Source organism: Oncorhynchus tshawytscha, linkage group LG08 (genome assembly GCF_018296145.1).
Source record: "Oncorhynchus tshawytscha isolate Ot180627B linkage group LG08, Otsh_v2.0, whole genome shotgun sequence".
NCBI classification, from domain to species: Eukaryota; Metazoa; Chordata; class Actinopteri; order Salmoniformes; family Salmonidae; genus Oncorhynchus; species Oncorhynchus tshawytscha.
In genome coordinates, this window is record NC_056436.1 from 39033989 (window position 1) to 39053776 (window position 19788).

Here is a 19788-nt window from a genome sequence, read left to right on the forward strand (position 1 = left end):
TTCCCGCACACACATTCCTTCATTACTTGATGTACATATAACCCTCGGTTCCTTCCATGTCGGTGTGTGGAATTGTTTGTTGTAAAGTGTATGTGCACTTCAGACTGGTTTGCGAAGGGTTATTTCAAACCGTATTTTGTTGTTCTGGGTGCAGTTTGTTTTGCCTCATTAAACTGCAAGGGGTTGTTACCCAGTTCTGCTCTCCTGCGCCTGACTTAGCTGCAGCCAGTTTACACACCTCTTACAGATATACCACAGTGTGACATCACAGCAGCAAGATTTGTGACCTGTTGCCACAAGAAAAAAGGTCAACCAGTGAAGAACAAACACCATTGTAAATACAACCCATATTTCTGCTTATTTATTTTACCTTTTGTACTTTAACCATTTGTACATCGTTACAACACTGTATATAAACATAATGACATTTATAATGTCTTTATTCTTTTGGAACTTCTGTAAGTGTAATGTTTACTGTTCATTGTTATTGCTTATTTCACTTTTGTATATTATCTACTTCACTTGCTTTGGAAATGTCAACATATGTTTCCCATGCCATTAAAGCCCCTTGAATTGAATTGATAGAGACAGAGAGATGTCTTAATGTTTACTATTCATTTTTTATTATTTCCCTTTTGTTTGTCTATTTCACCTGCTTTGGCAATGTAAAGAAATGTTTCCCATGCCAATAAAGCCCTTTGAATTAAATTGAGACGTTTTTTTACAAGAAGTAGTATGGAGCTGCGGCTCTGAATATTGTTTCTTTATCCTATGTAATGTTTTCTCAGTGAATTTGGTGGGTGTTGTCCCCTGTTCAGAGAAAGTAGTCCTTGAAGTTGTTTAGGTTTATGTCCTACATCCTGATATTACCAGGTTCTGACCACTAGACGGTGCTGTTCCTACTATTAGGTGATTTGTTAAAGGGAACGTTCACCCAAATTACAAAATTACATATTGCTTTCCTTACCCTGTAAGCAGTCTATTGAAAAGGTACGACAGCAACCTATGCTTTGGTTTTGTTTACTCAGCCACTGTTTCAAATGCAAACTTTTTAGCATTTGTGGCACAAATCCACCCAATAACAGGAGCAGCGCCATCTAATAGTCAGAACATGGTACTATCAGGATATACGATTGGAAATAAAGCTAACAACTTCAATGACTAATTTATCTGAATGGGGGGAGGCACCAAATTCACTGAGAATGCATTACATAGACTGAAGAAGAAAATAAAAAATACTCAGAGCCATACCTCTATACTACTTGTCACACAGAGAAGCGATGCGGTATACTCGCTGTAGGAATCCTCATGTCTTACTCATTGTTTAGAATTGTTTCGGGTCCAAATCGGAAGTACTATATTTCTTGAATGTTAACATTTAAAAATGGCCAATGTAGGTGCAATCAATTAGGTACATTTCACAGAGATCAAATTATATTTCAACAAAAATAATGTTGCAGGAACACTAAATCTTATGTTTTCAACGACAGAATTGATTTCAGAACAATCGGAGAAGGTGAGTGTTGAAATCCTCTTTCTTGTGCTTTTTGAGGTGGAAAGAGACAGAGAGAGACAGAGAGAGAGATGCGGAGGAGTGCGGGTATCGACACCCCAAGGCATCTGCCCCCAGAGAATGACTCAGCGGAACACATTATCGCACAGCATCTGTCCAGACAGACTGTCACACACACGTCCAACTTTTAACGTGTTCACACGTGAAATTGAAGAACTACAAGCAACTCTTATGGTGATGCAATAAGATCAAGGTGGATGAATCATGTCTAGAACCAGCAGATCAAAAAAATCCTACCGCGAGATAAACATGAACGACAAGCACTGCGTTTGGAGTCCTCTGAGCTCATAGATTTAACGAGCTAGTTGAAAGTCCTTGATTAAAACATTTTTTTTAAAGGCTTTTAAACCCTAATCCCAAAGTCAAATTGTCTACTGAAGGACATTTTTCCTGCTTTTAGAGAACCCACAATCTAGTCAAGTAACCTGTATGGGACCTACTGTTGAATACCCCATGGGTTGCTGTTTTATTTGCCCTTGCTCACCTCTGGCCATAGGTGTCTGACGCAACAACACACGTTCAAACAGACTGTTTAGGCAGCAAACCCAGCTGCTTTGTTGTGGGTCGCCCTGGCCTGTGTGTCGCCCGCGGGCACTGCCTGGGCTTTTGTTTTTTTTCTAGTGGCACCTGAGACCAGGGCCTCTCGGTGCCTCAACTATCCACCCATGACAGAAAACACCCGGTGTAAAGCCCACAAGGCTAGTCTCCTGTTTACTGTAATGCAACCCCAGCAGACAGACACGTCAGTGTACTGTGTGTCTGAGTGTGTGTGCCACCCTCCCCAGTGCATTCCTACGCTGTCTCTCATCTCTTTCCGTCACAGCCAGGGATAGTCAGTGGTGACATGACATGGAGGGCTGGCTTCTGCTGTTGTGGATGAATCGTGGGAATGACTTGGGTTCCTGTCTGTGGCAGGCCCCCAGGAAATGGTGGCCCCCTTGTTTTATGGGAATCTTGAAAAGGAGGGAGAAGGTGACACAATTCACCCATTGAAAGCCCTTTGAAAGTCCACACACAGGCAGACACAGTTGTCAACTCAACGCATACAAAAACACACAGAACAAACCAACTGTAGATCTGCAAGAACAAACGTAACACACACAGACGTCCCCTGCTGTGGATAATCTAACAGCATAGCGAGTGGTGGGGTGTTGTTATTCCAGCATTGTCCACTCCACCAGACAGATCTTTGTTTAATCAACAGATAGTAGCCTAGCTTCTGTTTCCTCAACCCAAACTCTCTCTCTCTAGGGCTGGTCAATCACAAGCTTACTTTGCTGGAGGTTTCAGCACAGACAAAACTCTATGTCCACATCCCCATCTATTTCCAGCTTAGGACCACACTGTCCACGGAGGCTGAATAAATACTGATGGACTTAACACCCTTTTCACAATTTGGCCATTAAGGTTTACCCAGAGGACCACCGATTGGAGGGGAGAGGGATGGTCGTTAGGGCAGAGCTCAGTGGGAGAGGACAGAGGAGTAAAATGGGCATTATGACAGTCCTGCTGTTTCTGTGGCTCTCAGTGGCCTCTACCTGCAGTTCAGGAACATCCATTCACAGTATAGTTACATTAGTGCTTCTGGAAGCCTAATTCCCTCCGTTACCTGGCAGCTTTGCAATAAAGTGTGTGTGGCTTGTGATGGGGGGGAAAAGCAAGACTGCAAAGGGAATGACAACATGAGTTCATTTGTGTCTGTATCCACAGTATGAGGCTGTGTGCTTCCAGTATGTATCATGCATGTTATATTCCTCACCGTTTACAACACGTGTATGCAAGCGCGTACTAAGTAGCGGTGTACTCATTATCATGGGTGTGATGCCTGCCTGTGGAGCCAAACAAAGTTTAGCCAGAAAAACAGATCTATCCCAGTGGCACAACAGTGCATACAGCAGAGCACCATCAGTTAGACCAACAGCTGTGTCTGAATATAAACCAGCCAGATGAAAAACTCTGGGGGTTTGAATAAAGTATTTTTTTCCTAATTTTAGCCTGTGGGCCAATAGAGTGGCGATAGGGTGACAGATCTGCAGGCCCAGTGATGGGCAGACTGATAGACGGCACCAGGGAAGCCATGAGGCGGGGCAAGGGGACTTTCCGCTCCAGTTTGGTCAGTCTGACTGGGCTCTCCACTGGGTCTCTGTCCTCCAGGAGGATGGCTGTGTCCATGGTGAAGGAGGCACGCATCACCTTCTCTGCTCGACTGCCACTGACCGACCGCCAACCTGGTTGACTGCCTGCCGGATTGACTGTTCAAGACCAGCAAGAGAGGCTCCTCAAATCAACTGTAACAGGTCAGAATCTCTGGGATGCTGCTTTCTGAGAAAAAAATCAAATACTGTCCATTTGACAACATAGCGGTCATCTTCTCAAAAGCTAGCATTTTTACCTGAGTGTGAGAAAGGAGAGAGGAAGTGATGGAGAGCCAGAGGGAGGCCCGAGATAAAACAGCAAGTCAGTATTGCTGGAGGGCCTGGTCAGGTCAAAAGTTAACACAACGTCCAAATGGCATGAGTCTGGAGCAAGAGTCTTCGAGACATGAACTTTGCGTATGGAATAACATTACAAACCTGGGCATGTGAAGGTCGGGGTAATGAGAAGCCAGCCATGTTGTCGAATGGACAAGAATAGTTCCCTCAGAAAGCAGCATGCCAAAGCAAAGGAGGGCAGGCAGCAACACAGATTTAAAGAGTGACAGAGCAGAGAGAGATTTCTCCCAATTCGCACCAACTGTCATGGATGAATATTTCACCAAAGGAGAGTGAAGCCCAGGCGACTGACTAAGATTGTGGGTAGGGAAGGGAACCTGGGTGAGATGTCTTAGGTTCAGTTCAGCGCCTCTAGCCAACATTAGAATACCAAGCAGCACAGACTCAAAAGTTGCGTAGACCTCCTGACTGGAAAATGCCAACACAGAATCTCACTGACAATGATGACGAGCTGTTGAAATGTCTTACATTTACATTCTTCTTAATGGTCAAGGTTAGCAATCCCTCCAGGATTTTTTGTGATATTTGCGACAAAGGTCCTTGATATTGCTGCAGCAATTCTGACTTTTGCCATAATTTTGTCCAGTTTGTGATGAAAATACGCTGACAAGGGAAAAAGTTTGTTGACGTGTGGCTTGATTGAACCATATCTTGAGGTAAAAAGTGCAGTGATTGGTTGAAATTGCGAGCCCTCTTTTTGTACTGCAGTAGCGGGTCAATTTTTTAGACTAAAATATTGCAATGATTTGACTGTTTTTAATGCAGTGATTGGTCAAATTTACAAGCCCTTGCATAATATGCGGGGAATTGTTGATTTTGCTAAAAAATTGGAGCACGGAATCCTGGAGGGACTGGGTTAGGTTCTATGCCTAAGGGCACCTTCTGTTCTATGCAGAGCCTGAAACAAGCGCTAAATATTATAGCTAGCATTGGACCCAACTTTAGCACTAATGCTAACAAGCCCGGCAACACATTCTTTCACTATTCATATTGGAACTTACAGAGGTCTTTGCTACACAGAAGGGCCAGAAAATTGACTCCCACAGCTCCGCTAAATCAAAAGAGTCTTAATTCACAGCACTCATTCTCAGGAAGACTGGAAGGTCACCAAGTACTCCTCTTATGTAATCAATCAACCTCTGTTCCTCTTCTGACTGAGGGTACATTCAGAAAGGGCCCGTCCAGATGAATGACGACAAGGGGTGATCCACAACGTGAAAGAACACGATAGTGGAATGTCAAGGACAGTTTCAAATCTAAAATGTGAACGATGACTTCAGAACATCTTAATTCACAACGGTCCTTAACATCAATGGGCCTCCAACGCCACTCAAATCAGGTAGCCTATCAGTTAGAGCACTTGGCCAGTGACCGAAAGGTTGGTGATTCAAATACCCGAGCCGACAAGGTGAAAAATCTGTCGATGTGCCCTTGATCAAGGCACTTAACCCTAATTTACTCCAGGGGTGCCGTACTACTATGGCCGACACTAAAACATTTCTCTGCACCTTGTATGTGACAATAAGCAACAACAAAAAACAATGTATGTTATCGAAACCTTCCTGTAATGCACTGACTATTACTGTACTGAACGTCTATGTAGTTACTAGGTTTCTCGAAGGGGCAATGGCTTCTACTGGCATCTTAGGGGAATAGTAATCTAAATCACAATCACGAGCTGCATTGACACGCAAGCAAAGCCATCAAATTTATATTACATTTTAATCTCCAACTTCCCAGCTGTTTACACGCTAGCAAAGCCATCAAATTTACATACAATTTGAATCTCTTACTTGCCTTTGTCAACAAAACAAATGTCAGAAACAAGACGAATCTATAGTGTGTTTTCTGTACTGAATATTCTGTAACAATTAAGATTGTCAGTGTTAAGAGGTCCATAAAGCCTCTTATTGAAAGTGCTTAAAACGCTTAATGTGGTTATAAAGAACTTAAGCCCCTTATTTTGGAAAGGATTCAGCCAACATGAATTCGACCCGTTATGAAAATCCTTCCATTGACGGTGATACCACAGCAAATTATGCATGTTGCCTAGTAACCAACTGGTAAAAGAGTCAAAATGCCCACCAGAGGCATCCACACATACTGTATATACACACACACACACACACACACACACACACACACACACACGCCTGCAATGTTGTTTAGTGACACAAAGGCACTGTTTCAGGATACCGGGAAGAGAGGAAGGAGATGAAATGAGTGCTTGGAACTCCATTAGAACACAGTGTAGTGGGGAAGAGCACAACACTGTCCCCTTTTGCCCCTGTACACTCACAAGTACTCACACAAAGGGTGTTCCCTGGTACACCTGTTCCTCCAAGGTCTGGGGTAGACAGCTGTCCCCCCTTGAACAGAGGTAGCAGTGTTCCCAAAAAAGGCCCAGCTCAGCAAAGAGAGAGAAAAATCGTTCCATACGCTCTCAGCAGGACCCTGTCACACAGCCCAAAGACAAGGCGCTGGAAACAACCCACACTGTCACAGCCAGCCAGAGTGAGTATGCTGATGAGCTCCGTACACACACACACACACTTGCAACCCACCCAAAACAAGCACACACTAATTAAGCCAGTCTCCCCGTGGCCATCTTCCAGTAGATATGGATTCCTCAGTTTAAACCCTACCGTAGTAAGCATTGACAGAGGGAGTCAGCGTTGCTGTTCTCTTCTACATACTGTGCATTTGGAGGACATAGACTTAAGGCAGGGCCATAAATCTTCAAACGGAGGTCATCCTCTCCCCTCATTTGACCGAAAAACACACCGACCCTAAACCCTGTCATACCCTGGCCCACACACACACACCCCCCACCGCGGCGACCAGGTACATGGACTAGCTTATCGAGTTCCCGTGATGACCGTCACAGGTGGCTCTGAACTCTGACCTTTCATCAGATGGGAGCGCTATGGTGTTGTGACTGCAAATGAGTGTTAACCTTTTGGACTCACCCAGACCCGAGGTGTAGATGGCCTTGACGGACTTCTTCATCTTGTACAGCACGCTGCGGTCCACATCCAGCGCCTGGAGGGAAGGAGAGGGAGGAGGTCCAGTTAGTGTCTGACCAAGGACACAATGAAAGCCACACATTCTGTAGCATTTGTGTTGCCTTGCCTTACTAACATGTCTGAATCGTTCCCACAGCTAATATTGAATGAGATCGTGTTGTTTGAGGCAAGTCGTCAGCTCTGGGAAACGTCTGTTACCTAACGTTCTCTCGAGGAGAGAGTTTTTGTCCCCTTCTCATCTTTGGCATTGATAGCGTTTATCTTGCCACAAGTCCTTGTGGACACAGGTGTGTCAGTGTGTGCCTACTATCTGTGTGTGTGTGTGTGTTTGTAGGTAGCAGGTGTGTTTTAAAGTGTATATGTGCGTGACTTTGGGTAGCAGGTGTGTGATTTGCATCTGTGTGTGTGTGTGTGTGTGTGTGTGCGCACAAGGAGGAAGGGAACAGCCTCCTGACTGCAGGTGATTCATTATTCAGTACGATGCTATAAATAGGCTGAATCCCAGTGTGGAGTAAGAGGGGCGAGAGAGGAGTTCAGGAGGCATCCAAACAGACCAGATAGGTGGAGCCACTCCATTATGGAGGTAGGTCAGGCTGATGAGGTCTCGCACTACTAAGAAGCCTTTCCTGTAAGATGCACACACACACACACGCTAATGCACTTACAGTACACACATACTCTCTGACTCCAGCTGAGACAGTGAACCACTGTACCAACCAACGATTGAATGGTCTCCGGGGGATTTGGGAAATTAGTTTTGTGCTTCACCAAGAAGGTCCAGCCGGCGCCACTCTGTCCTTGTTCCCAATATCACTGAATTCAACAGATCCTATCCCCCTCCCTTTACCTCAGTCTGAATCTACTTTGGTGAAAAGGCACAGTGGCTCCATTCAGTTGCCACAGATAAACATACACGGTATTCCCCTTGCTACCATGCTAGCCATGAGAGAGAATAGTTAGGCCTAAATCAGCATTATATTTTTTTGAATCCCCGAGAAGTGCTCTGTTTCTTGTTGGTATTGAATTTCACGGAGTGGGCGAGAGCTGACAATGTGCTTAGTCACATTTATCAGTGGTTGCCTCGTGCTGACACAGGGAAGGCCACCTACATACAAATTGAAGGAGACAAGGTTGGGCGTAGGGATATCTGAAGACTTGTTACATACAGAGAATATATCATAAAAAGAGAGGAATTGAGATTTAGAAGACAGTTGAGTACCCACGCTTATTGAGCACAACCATAGACTAGTGGTCAACTTGTTGAATCCTACATTTAGGGGGGGGGGTCCATTTTAGAAAGTGGAAAATAAGATGAAAACATGTCAGTGAGTGAAATTCTGAAAACATGGCTGCCGCTGACCTTAACTTGACCTCTGAGATTGGACAATAGGAAGCAAGCTTGGTTACGATGCCACTGGGCTTATTACGTGAACATGATTGACTTTAAATCCACATCCCACTTCTAGACATTTCCTACAAACCTGTTCTATCAGGAGAGAAGAAAGCCATCTCTCATAAGAGCTCGTCAAATAGTCATTTTGATCCTGGCGATTAACTCCCATCTCCCTCAAAAAAAAGAGAGGAAAACAATAAACATAAAAGCTAAAAACACTGTCTCGTTAGCTGAACAGAATTACTCATCACTAGCGCTGGCGCTAACGAGATCGCCACCTGGGTTCTCAGACTTAAATCTTAGCTCCCTGCCCACCACTAGCTGAGAGTCACACAACACAAGCCCTCTAAGATTCTCCTAAGACAGTCTACAAGCATTTGTCACAACATTCACCGCATGTGCTCCAGCTGACTGACTTAGCCAGTGGCCAGCAATTCTTTGCAGCAATTGTAGCCAACTGATGTCAGACAAACGTCCAAAAATATCGTTGATATAGATGGAGTTATCCTAACCACCCTTCCTAAATGCTGCCTTGTTGTAATTTGGTGCCAAGAGTTTCCCATTCACCGTTCTACTGTACAAATATGAGTCATGTGCCAGTCTAGCGTAAAATATATGACTCAGATAAACACTAAACCTTATAAAGCTCCACAGGGACCATCTGGATTCATAGACCGAAACAAAGTCCGGACCCCACACATACTGAAACTCTGGTTTTCAACTTCACTTGAGGTATTGTTCAAAGCAAGCTATGAAACAAATGATAAATCAATTACTTTCTGGATCCAAAGTTCAACAACTAACTGTAACATGAGATGCAGGGTTGCAAAATGTTTTTGCTCCATCCAATATCACTCTGCACTCTCCTTCCAACCATGGAAATCTGCTTCCTTAAGTAGATATTTTACCTAACCTTGAGAGGCTACTTCATGATAATGCCCTAAAAGCATTTCTGCTTACCTCATACCTCCCAAAGAATACAGCAACATTGAGACTTGGATCTTCATTGATTTCCAGTTCCTCTTTCCTTGAGAATGATACCGCCAAGCAGTGACAGAGTTAGTTAAATGCCCCGTCCAGAGGAAGTTACCGCCACTATTTTGACCTAAATCCTGTTCTAGTGCGGAAACACTTGTTTATTTCCACCCTCCTAACACCGACGTATGGCGCATATAAATATAGATTAATCTCCACCTTCCTATGTTTGCACAGCCTATACAGTCTATGGCACAGGACACAATCTGCGATTTGTGAACAAACCAAACAGCCAGGGACAAGGGTGGCTTTGCCAATCGCTAAGGAGCACAGCACAGTGAACGGTAGCTACGACAAGGTTACAGACCATCTACTCTCCATCCTCACCCCTGCAACAAAATTGAATGATCAAAGATTAATTAGTTTAGCAATAACACTGTTTTTTTTTATCCGGCAAAGCTAGAGGCTGACTAACCTACTCACTGGACCAATAAAGCCAACTAGCTAGCCAGGTAGCTAGCTAACGGTAACAATTAGATACTGTGGACAATTGGTTCCAAAGTTGTTTCAAGCACAAACGTACATGTAATTAGCTAGCTAGCTACAATTCAGCTGTTTTCTGATAACCTAATTATCTGAAGACTAAAGGTTAGGTAGTAAGTAGCTCAAAATGCAGTTAGCTAACTAGCTAACAGCTGGAAGGACGTAGCTGTAACGTTTACAAGTATCTCCAATGGCTATTAGACAACCAATATAACAGTTGGCCCTAAAGCTTTTTGTAGGGAGCCAAGGAAAGCAACTAATTGTCTGTGTCAGTGATGGTTTACATTCTAGCTAGTGCCCAATACCTTTATGGCAATATAGCTAGCTCCTAATACAATAGCCCAACTTCTTAAACATGGTTTTGATGAGCTCGTTAGACCATGGTTGTCACTTGGTCAAATCATACTCTGTACCAAATGCATTGCCTATCAATAAACATCTTACAATGTATACATATGATGCAGTCTCTATTGCACTCCACACTGCCCTTTCCCACCTGGACAAAAGGAACACCTATGTGAGAATGCGATTCATTGAATACAGCTCAGCGTTCAACACCATAGTGCCCTCAAAGCTCATCAATAAGCTAAGGACACTGGGACTAAACACCTCCCTCTGCAACTGGATCCTGGACTTCCTGACGAGCTGCCCCCAGGTGGTAAGGGTAGGTAACAACACATCCGCCACTCTGATCCTCAACACAGGGGCCCCTCAGGGGTGCGTGCTCAGTCCCCTCCTGTACTCCCTGTTCACTCATGACTGCATGGCCAGGCACGACTCCAACACCATCATTAAGTTTGCCGATTGATTATATGCAACGCAGGACACGCTAGATAAACTAGTAATATCATCAACCATGTGTAGTTATAACTAGTGATTATGATTGATTGATTGTTTTTTATAAAGATAAGTTTAATGCTAGCTAGCAACTTACCTTGGCTTCTACTGCATTCGCGTAACAGGCAGTCTCCTCGTGGAGTGCAATGAAATCAGGTGGCTAGAGCGTTGGACTAGTGTAAGGTTACAAGATTGGATCCCCCGAGCTGACAAGGTGAAAATCTGTCGTTCTGCCACTGAACAAGGCAGTTAACCCACCGTTCCTAGGCCGTCATTGAAAATAAGAATGTGTTCTTAACTGACTTGCCTAGTTAAATTTAAAAATAAAAAAAAGTATAAAAAAATCAAATAAATAATTTAAAAATATATATATTTACAAATCGGCGCCCAAAAATACCAATTTCCGATTGTTAAGAAAACTTGAAATCGCAGTAATTAAAAAAATCGGCCATTCCGATTAAATCGGTCGACCTCTAGTTGAGAGCTTCAAGTTACTTGGTGTCCACATCACCAGCTCACTAACATGGTCCAAGCACACCAAGACAGTCGTGAAGCGGGCATGACAAAAACCTATTCCCCTCAGGAGACTGAAAAGATTTGGCATGGGTCCTCAAAAGGTAGTACAGCTGCACCATTGAGAGCATCCTGACTGGTTGCATCACTGCCTGGTATGGCAACTGCTCGGCCTCTGACCGCAAGGCACTACAGAGGGTAGTGCGAACGGCCCAGTACATCACTGGGGCCAAGCTTCCTGCCATCCAGGACCTCTATACCAGGCGGTGTCAGAAGGCCTTTCAGAAGGCATTTCACAGTACGGTCTACCTACACCTGTCGTATTCAGCATTTCACAGTACGGTCTACCTACACCTGTCGTATTCAGCATTTCACAGTACGGTCTACCTACACCTGTTGTATTCAGCATTTCACAGTACGGTCTACCTACACCTGTTGTATTCAGCATTTCACAGTACGGTCTACCTACACCTGTTGTATTCAGCATTTCACAGTACGGTCTACCTACACCTGTTGTATTCAGCATTTCACAGTACGGTCTACCTACACCTGTTGTATTCAGCATTTCACAGTACGGTCTACCTACACCTGTCGTATTCAGCATTTCACAGTACGGTCTACCTACACCTGTCGTATTCAGCATTTCACAGTACGGTCTACCTACACCTGTTGTATTCAGCATTTCACAGTACGGTCTACCTACACCTGTTGTATTCAGCATTTCACAGTACGGTCTACCTACACCTGTTGTATTCAGCATTTCACTGTACGGTCTACCTACACCTGTATTCAGCATTTCACTGTATTCAGCATTTCACAGTACGGTCTACCTACACCTGTTGTATTCAGCATTTCACAGTACGGTCTACCTACACCTGTCGTATTCAGCATTTCACAGTACGGTCTACCTACACCTGTTGTATTCAGCATTTCACAGTACGGTCTACCTACACCTGTTGTATTCAGCATTTCACAGTACGGTCTACCTACACCTGTTGTATTCAGCATTTCACAGTACGGTCTACCTACACCTGTTGTATTCAGCATTTCACAGTACGGTCTACCTACACCTGTTGTATTCAGCATTTCACTGTACACCTGTTGTATTCAGCATTTCACTGTAAGGTCTACTACACCTGTTGTATTCAGCATTTCACTGTAAGGTCTACCTACACCTGTTGTATTCAGCATTTCACTGTAAGGTCTACCTACACCTGTTGTATTCAGCATTTCACTGTAAGGTCTACCTACACCTGTTGTATTCAGCATTTCACTGTAAGGTCTACCTACACCTGTTGTATTCAGCATTTCACTGTAAGGTCTACCTACACCTGTTGTATTCAGCATTTCACTGTAAGGTCTACTACACCTGTTGTATTCAGCATTTCACTGTAAGGTCTACTACACCTGTTGTATTCAGCATTTCATTGTAAGGTCTACCTACACCTGTTGTATTCAGCATTTCATTGTAAGGTCTACCTACACCTGTTGTATTCAGCATTTCACTGTAATGTCTACCTACACCTGTTGTATTCAGCATTTCATTGTAAGGTCTACCTACACCTGTTGTATTCAGCATTTCACTGTAAAGTCTACCTACACCTGTTGTATTCAGCATTTCACTGTAAAGTCTACCTACACCGGTTGTTTTTGGCGCATGTGACAAAAAATGTTTTATATCATGTCATTCTACTGTATATTCATTGTTATTAACTCCATCCTGATATTACACTGTTGATGTGTATGGAGTACAAAGGTTACTAGTTAGCTTGTATTCCCCGAACAATAACACCAGTGTTCCTGTAACAGAATGTGGGTACTGAAATTATAGCCAGAGGAGGAAGTGGTGGCTTGTCAGAGCACAGACATGTTTCTAATTTCAGTGGTGCTCATGAGGACCCATCAGGGGCGCAACTTTCACTGGGGATGGGGTGGACATGACCCCCCACATTCTAACATTTTATTTTTGCCCCCCTCCCATTTTTATTATTGCACTGTGATACAAAAAAGCTGCATCTGTGTACTTTAGGACCATGCGGACGCCTCAGAGGAGTCGGCTAGGCTGTTTGTCGGGTTTCAGCCACTGTGTGGACACCACAGAGCGTGCTGACAGGCCGTGTGAAGGCAAAGCTTCTGACCAGCACGGTGCTGCTGTCTCTGTGTTGCACTTTTTCTCAGAGTTGTTAAAGCAAGCAAAGCAGAAACTGGCTACTCTTTATTTGACTGATGTAGCTGGCAAGGTAACTGATATTTGACTTTACAGAAAAAAATGATTTATTCCCAGTGCTGAGCTAGTAGTGTAAGTGACATGTTATGGTAGCTAGTGTTTCATCCCCTCTCGACTTCAGTTCTGTCTGAAGAGAATGAACTTGCTCCGTAGCTAATTTGGCAAGGGTCCTCAGATCCTCAAAAGGTTTGACAGCTGCACCATCGAGAGCATCCTGACGGGTTACATCACTGCCTGGTATGGCAACTGCTCGTCCTCCGACCGCAAGGCACTAGAGGGTAGTGCGTATGGCCCAGTACATCACTCGGGCCAAGCTTCCTGCCATCCAGGACCTCTATACCAGGTGGTATCAAAATTGTCAAAGACTCCAGCCACCCTAGCCATACTGTTCTCTCTGCTACCACACAGCAATCGGTACCGGAGCACCAAGTCTAGGACCAAAAGGCTTCTAAACAGCTTCTACCCCAAAGCCATAAGACTCCTGAACAGCTAATCAAATGGCTACCCAGACTATTTGCATTGCAACACCCCCCCCCCCTTTTACACCACTGCTACTCTGTTATTATCTATGCATAGTCTCTTTAATAACTACCTACATGTACATATTACCTCAATTACCTTGACACCGGTGCCCCCGCACATTGACTCTGTACCGGCACCCCTGTATATAGCCCCGCTATTGGTATTTACTGCTGCTCTTTAATTATTTGTTATTCTTATCTCTTAATTTTTGTGTGTGTATTTTCTTGAAACTGCACTGTTGGATAAGGCCTTGTAAGCAAGCATTTCACTGTTGTAGTCGGCGCATGTGACCAATAAAATTGGATTTGATTCCCTACTTGTCAAACCGACAAGGTATAAAACAACTCTACAGACTTCACTGTCATGGTGCAGTCAGTACACAACATTGATGATGAATGCATACAGATGCGTTTGAATGCCCAGTCATGTTCATGTCATCTCAGACAAATTAGTGCAGTGGAAAACCATCTATAGACCATCCTATATGCCAATGAAATGGAATATCAGGCACTCAGAAATGTTGTTCCTCTGCTGGAAGTGTAAAAAACAAAAAAAGGGGACATACAGTATTTGCATGACATGTTGTGATCATGAAGGCTGGCTGATTTCTGGCAAAGAGCGTGTTATTTTATCTCAGCATGTCTACAGATTCTCCCTTCTCCCTGTTTATGATTGCTTGGAAATGTTGATATTGGCAACTTTTCAGAAGAAACTGTGTCATTTAGAATTTACAGTGGCTAAGAAAACGCATTGCTATTAATTGGAAGGTTGGTTATCCTCTCACAATGTCACAAAGGATGGCAGAAATGTCAAGTTATGCATCACTAGATTTGATTTATTACAAAGATTAAGGGTGTACTGTGCAACGTTCACATGGTCTTGGTGCCTTATATGGAATTTACTGTATTACAAAAAGGGTCTGTATTGAAAAGCAGATTTTTTTGTTGTTGTCGAGCAGTCGCAAATAGTTGTTTTTTTCTCCTCCATGGCACACGAGACACCGGTGTGATTTGCGATGTCTCAGAGGACTAATCCATTGAGGAGGCCACGAGGTTGCCTCAGTCCAAGAATAAGGGGATTGTGGCTCAGATGCACAAGGCACGTCTCTCTCCAGAATTGGCTCTCTCCCGCCATTTCGTGGGTTGTCATTGTGTGCATTGTTTGTGATGTCTATCAAGTCCCCATTACATACATCACTAATCGTAGCCTACATTTCCCATTTATTCCCATCATTTCTAATCTGCAAAGTTTGTTTCGTTACAGTAATTTCTGTTAATGCATACAATATATCATTATAGACATTTATTCTCATTGTCAGAGTGGACATGTGTTTTGCAGGACAACCTATGCTACATTTGTGAGAAAGTTTGTTTATTTCATTTATGAGTTATCAATTTATTCATCGTCTTGTGTTTGAAACGCTCCTATCAATGTTGAGTAAAGACGCACACCTGATTACACACATAGGACGAGTCTCTCCTGACCCCTCCGGCTAGGGTCAGTTTTTTTTTCTGGAGTACCTCGTCTTATCTGGTGTCCTGTGTGAATTTAAGTATGCGCTCTCTAATTCTCTTTCTCTCTCTCGGAGGACCTGAGCCCTAGGACCATGCCTCAGGACTACCTGGCATGAGGACTCCTTGCTGTCCCCAGTCCACCTGGCCGTGCTGCTGCTCCAGTTTCAATTGTTCTGCCTGCGGCTATGGAACTCTGACCTGTTCACCGGAAGTGCTACCTGTCCCAGACCTGCGGTTTTCAACTCTCTAGAGACAGCAGGAGTGGTAGAGATACTCTGAATGATCGACTATGAAAAGCCAACTGAGATTTCCTCCTGAGGTGCTGACTTGCTGCACCCTCAACAACTACTGTGATTATTATTATTTGACCACGCTGGTCATTTATAAAAACATTTGAACATCTTGGCCATGTTCTGTTATAATCTCCACCCGGCACAGCCAGAAGAGGACTGGCCACCCCACATAGCCTGGTTCCTCTCTAGGTTTCTTCCTAGGTTTTGGCCTTTCTAGGGAGTTTTTCCTAGCAACCGTGCTTCTACACCTGCATTGCTTGCTGTTTGGGGTTTTAGGCTGGGTTTCTGTACAGCACTTTGAGATATCAGCTGATGTACGAAGGGCTATATAAATACATTGGATTTACATAGCCAGCACGCAAATGTAGGCCTCTAAAATGTGCCCATTTGGGGATGTCTGATAGTATTTCTGATCGTCTTAACTCACCACCACAAATTAGCTGTGGAGCTTATCAAAGTAATTTTCCCTTCACCTCAAACAGCAAGTTCACAAAGTCTGTTTTTAGAATCAATTGAGAATGACAATAGTTCCTCAAAGTATTTGAACAATATTTCCAGCTCACTCACTTTCAATAACCACTCAGTAGGAAAGGGAAAATGTGATCCTCTGATCCAGTGGAAACGTCATAAAATACCTGATGACTTCTACCCTTGCACAAACAGTCTGCAGCGGTGTCTGTACCGACCCAGTTGATAGTTGATCAAATGTTTCAAGAGTGTTGAAGACAGGTCATGCGTAGCCAATGTAATTTATAGATTTTAATATATATACACATATATATTTTTTTTTAAATCAGGATATTTTCTATCTGCAGGCTGCAATGTTTTTGTGTTGGCTTTATGCAAGTTATTATTACATAGTTGGCAATGGCAATAAAAGTTACTTTTAGATTTGTATACATTTTAATTTAGAATGTAGAAACCACAGACAATGATTTTGAGATACAAAAGACTTATAAATTAAATGCCTGTTCCACGAAAATGTGCATATGAAAATCAGAATTGGCAAGCAGATTGGTAGAAATGGTAAGATAAATTAGCATTCCGAATGGAAAAGGTTGCCGACCGCTGGTGTATCCTATTACCGGCAACTTCAGGAGCATGACGGCAGAATCTGCGAAGTAACCAGTAACAGCGTCTGAGGAGGGTCGGGAAAAGGTTATCTTGATCTCTATCTCACTCGAGTCATTTGTGTGTCATCATTACTTAATCAAACAGTGTGCTTAAAGCATCAGACAAGTTCAATACATACAGTTGATTTGATTAAAAAAACTGTGTCTATGGAAAAATACACGTCTTAACATTTTAGGTGAACTCTACTTCACCTACTCTAGTTCACAGAGGTGGCTTAGGGATTTTAGCAGGGTTGGACAATCATAGAGGGTGACCTGATTAGGATTTTTTTTTTTGGGGGGGGGGATCCTCTTTTTTTCTGGGCATGTGTGAGTTACGTTATTTACAGTGACATAGGCCTACCTTCACAATAAGCTACTCAAATAAAATGTGCACACTGTTTTTCTGGACAAACTTCGGTGAGGCTAAATTGTTGGTGTCTGTTGACCCCTAAACACAAAACACAAAAAGGTGGAGTTCATGAATAGTCTCTTTGTCTTTCATGGATCAATGGATAGCCTAAATTCTATGAGCTTGACAATGACGTTCATGCTTTCTCCATGGAGAGGAAGGTGTCTGGCCATGGTTTCACTTCTGTGGCAATGCAGAGCAGATGGGGGCTGGGATGGGTAGCCTTAGAGAAAATGGCATATGGGGGGGGAAAGGGGATACCTCGTCAATTTCCCAACCGAATGCAAATCAACCCGAAATGTGTCTTTCGCATTTAACCCAACCCCTCTGAACCAGAGTGGTGCAGGGGCTGCCTTAATCAACGTACACGTCATCGTCGACCAGGGAGCAGTTGTTGCTTGGGGTTAACAGCCTTGCTCAAGGGCATAACTGCAGATTTTTCCACCTTGCCGGCTCGGGGATTCGAACCAGCAACATTTGGTGCTTTTTCGATAGGATAGAATGTTACTCTGCTAAACACTGAAAGTGCAAAACGGAGGGATGAACTGAACAAATATATAAATGTAACAATTTCTAAGATTTTACCGAGTTACAGTTCATAGAAGCAAAATCAGTCAATTTAGATAAATTCATTTGGCCCTAATCTAGGGATTTCACATGACTGGGAAAACAGATATGTTGGTCAAGGATCCCGTAAAAAAAAAAAAAAGTAGGGCCGTGGATCTGAAAACCAGTCAGTTTCTGGTGTGACCACCATTTGCCTCATGCAGTGTGACATCTAATTTCGCATAGAGTTGATCAGGTTGTTGACTGAGTAACCGGCTACAATCTAGCACCTTAGAGGCTGCTGCCCTACAGACATGGAATCACAGGTCACTTTGATAATGGAACACGAGTCACTTTAATAAATCTCTACATACTGCTTTACTCATTTCATATGTATATGTACTGTATTTTAGTCAATGCCACTCCGACATTGCTCGTCCTAATATTTATATATTTCTTAATTCCATTATTTACTTTTAGATGTGTGTATTGTTAGATACCACTGCACTGTTGGAGCTAGGAACACGCATTTCGCTACACCCCCAATTTCTGCTAAATATATAGTACCAGTCAAAAGTTGACACGCACTCATTCAAGGGTTTTTCTTTATATTTACTATTTTCTACATTGTAGGATAATAGTGAAGACATCAAAACTATGAAATCATGTAGTAACCACACAAAAAAAGTGTTAAACAAATTAAAAAATATATGTTATATTTAAGATTCTTCAAAGTAGCCACCCTGTGCCTCGACAGCTTTGCACACTCTTGGCATTCTCTCAACCAGCTTCACCTGGAATGCTTTTCCAACAGTCTTCAAGGAGTTCCCACATATGCTTAGCACATGTTGGCTGCTTTTCCTTCACTCTGCAGTCCAACTCATCCCAAACCATCTCAATTAGGTTGAGGTTAGGTCATTGTGGATTCCAGGTCATCTGATGCAGCACTCCATCATTCTCCAACTTGGTCAAATAGCCCTTACACAGCCTGGAGGTGTGTTGGGTCATTGTCATCGAAAAAACAAATCATAGTTCCACTAAGCACAAACCAGATGGGATGGCGTATTGCTTCTGAATGCTGCGGTAGCCATGCTGGTTAAGTGTGCCTTGAATTTTAAATAAATAAACAAACAGTGTCTCCAGCAAAGCCCCCCACACAATCACTCCTCCATGCTTCATGGTGGGACCCACACATGCGGAGATTATCCATTCACCTATTCTGTGTCTCACAAAGACACAGCATTTGGAACAAGAAATCTCACATTTGGACTCATCAGAACAAAGGACAGATTTCTACCGGTCTAATGTCCATTGCTCATGTTTTGGTCCAAGCAAGTCTCTTATTATTATTATTATTATTATTATTATTATTATTATTATTATTATTATTATTATTATTATTATTATTAATATCTCTTATTATTATTGGTTTCCTTTAGGAGTGGCTCCTTTGCAGCAATTCAACCATGAAGGTCTGATTCACACAGTCTCCTCTGAACAGCTGATGCTGAGATGGGTCTGTTACTTGAACTCTGCAAAGCATTTATTTGGCCTGCAATATCTGAGGTGCAGATAACTCTAATGAACTTATCTTCTGCAGTAGAGGTAACTCTGGGTATTCCTTTCTTCTGGCCGTCCTCATGACAGTTTCATCATAGCGCTTGATGGTCTTTGCGACTGTACTTGAAGGAAGTTCTTGACATTTTCTGCACTGACTGACCTTCATGTTTTAAAGTAAATGAAGGGCTGGACTGTCATTTCTCTTTGCTTATTTGAGCTGTTCTTGCCATAATATGGACTTGGTCTTGTA

The 19788-nt window shown here is 43.1% G+C and overlaps 1 protein-coding gene across 9 annotated transcripts in view; it reads right to left on the minus strand.

The window, feature by feature from the left end:
* asap2a (ArfGAP with SH3 domain, ankyrin repeat and PH domain 2a) overlaps positions 1–19788 on the minus strand; it is an 88878-nt gene that overhangs the window by 50943 nt on the left and 18147 nt on the right. For all 9 annotated transcript variants that reach the window (XR_006083894.1, XM_042325527.1, XM_042325531.1 and 6 more), the window contains exon 2: positions 7035–7107. Coding sequence is in view for 8 of the 9 variants with exons in the window: in XM_042325527.1 (XP_042181461.1) it covers positions 7035–7107 (73 nt within the window). In the remaining variant the exon portion in view is untranslated. The remainder of the gene's footprint in view (positions 1–7034; positions 7108–19788) is intronic.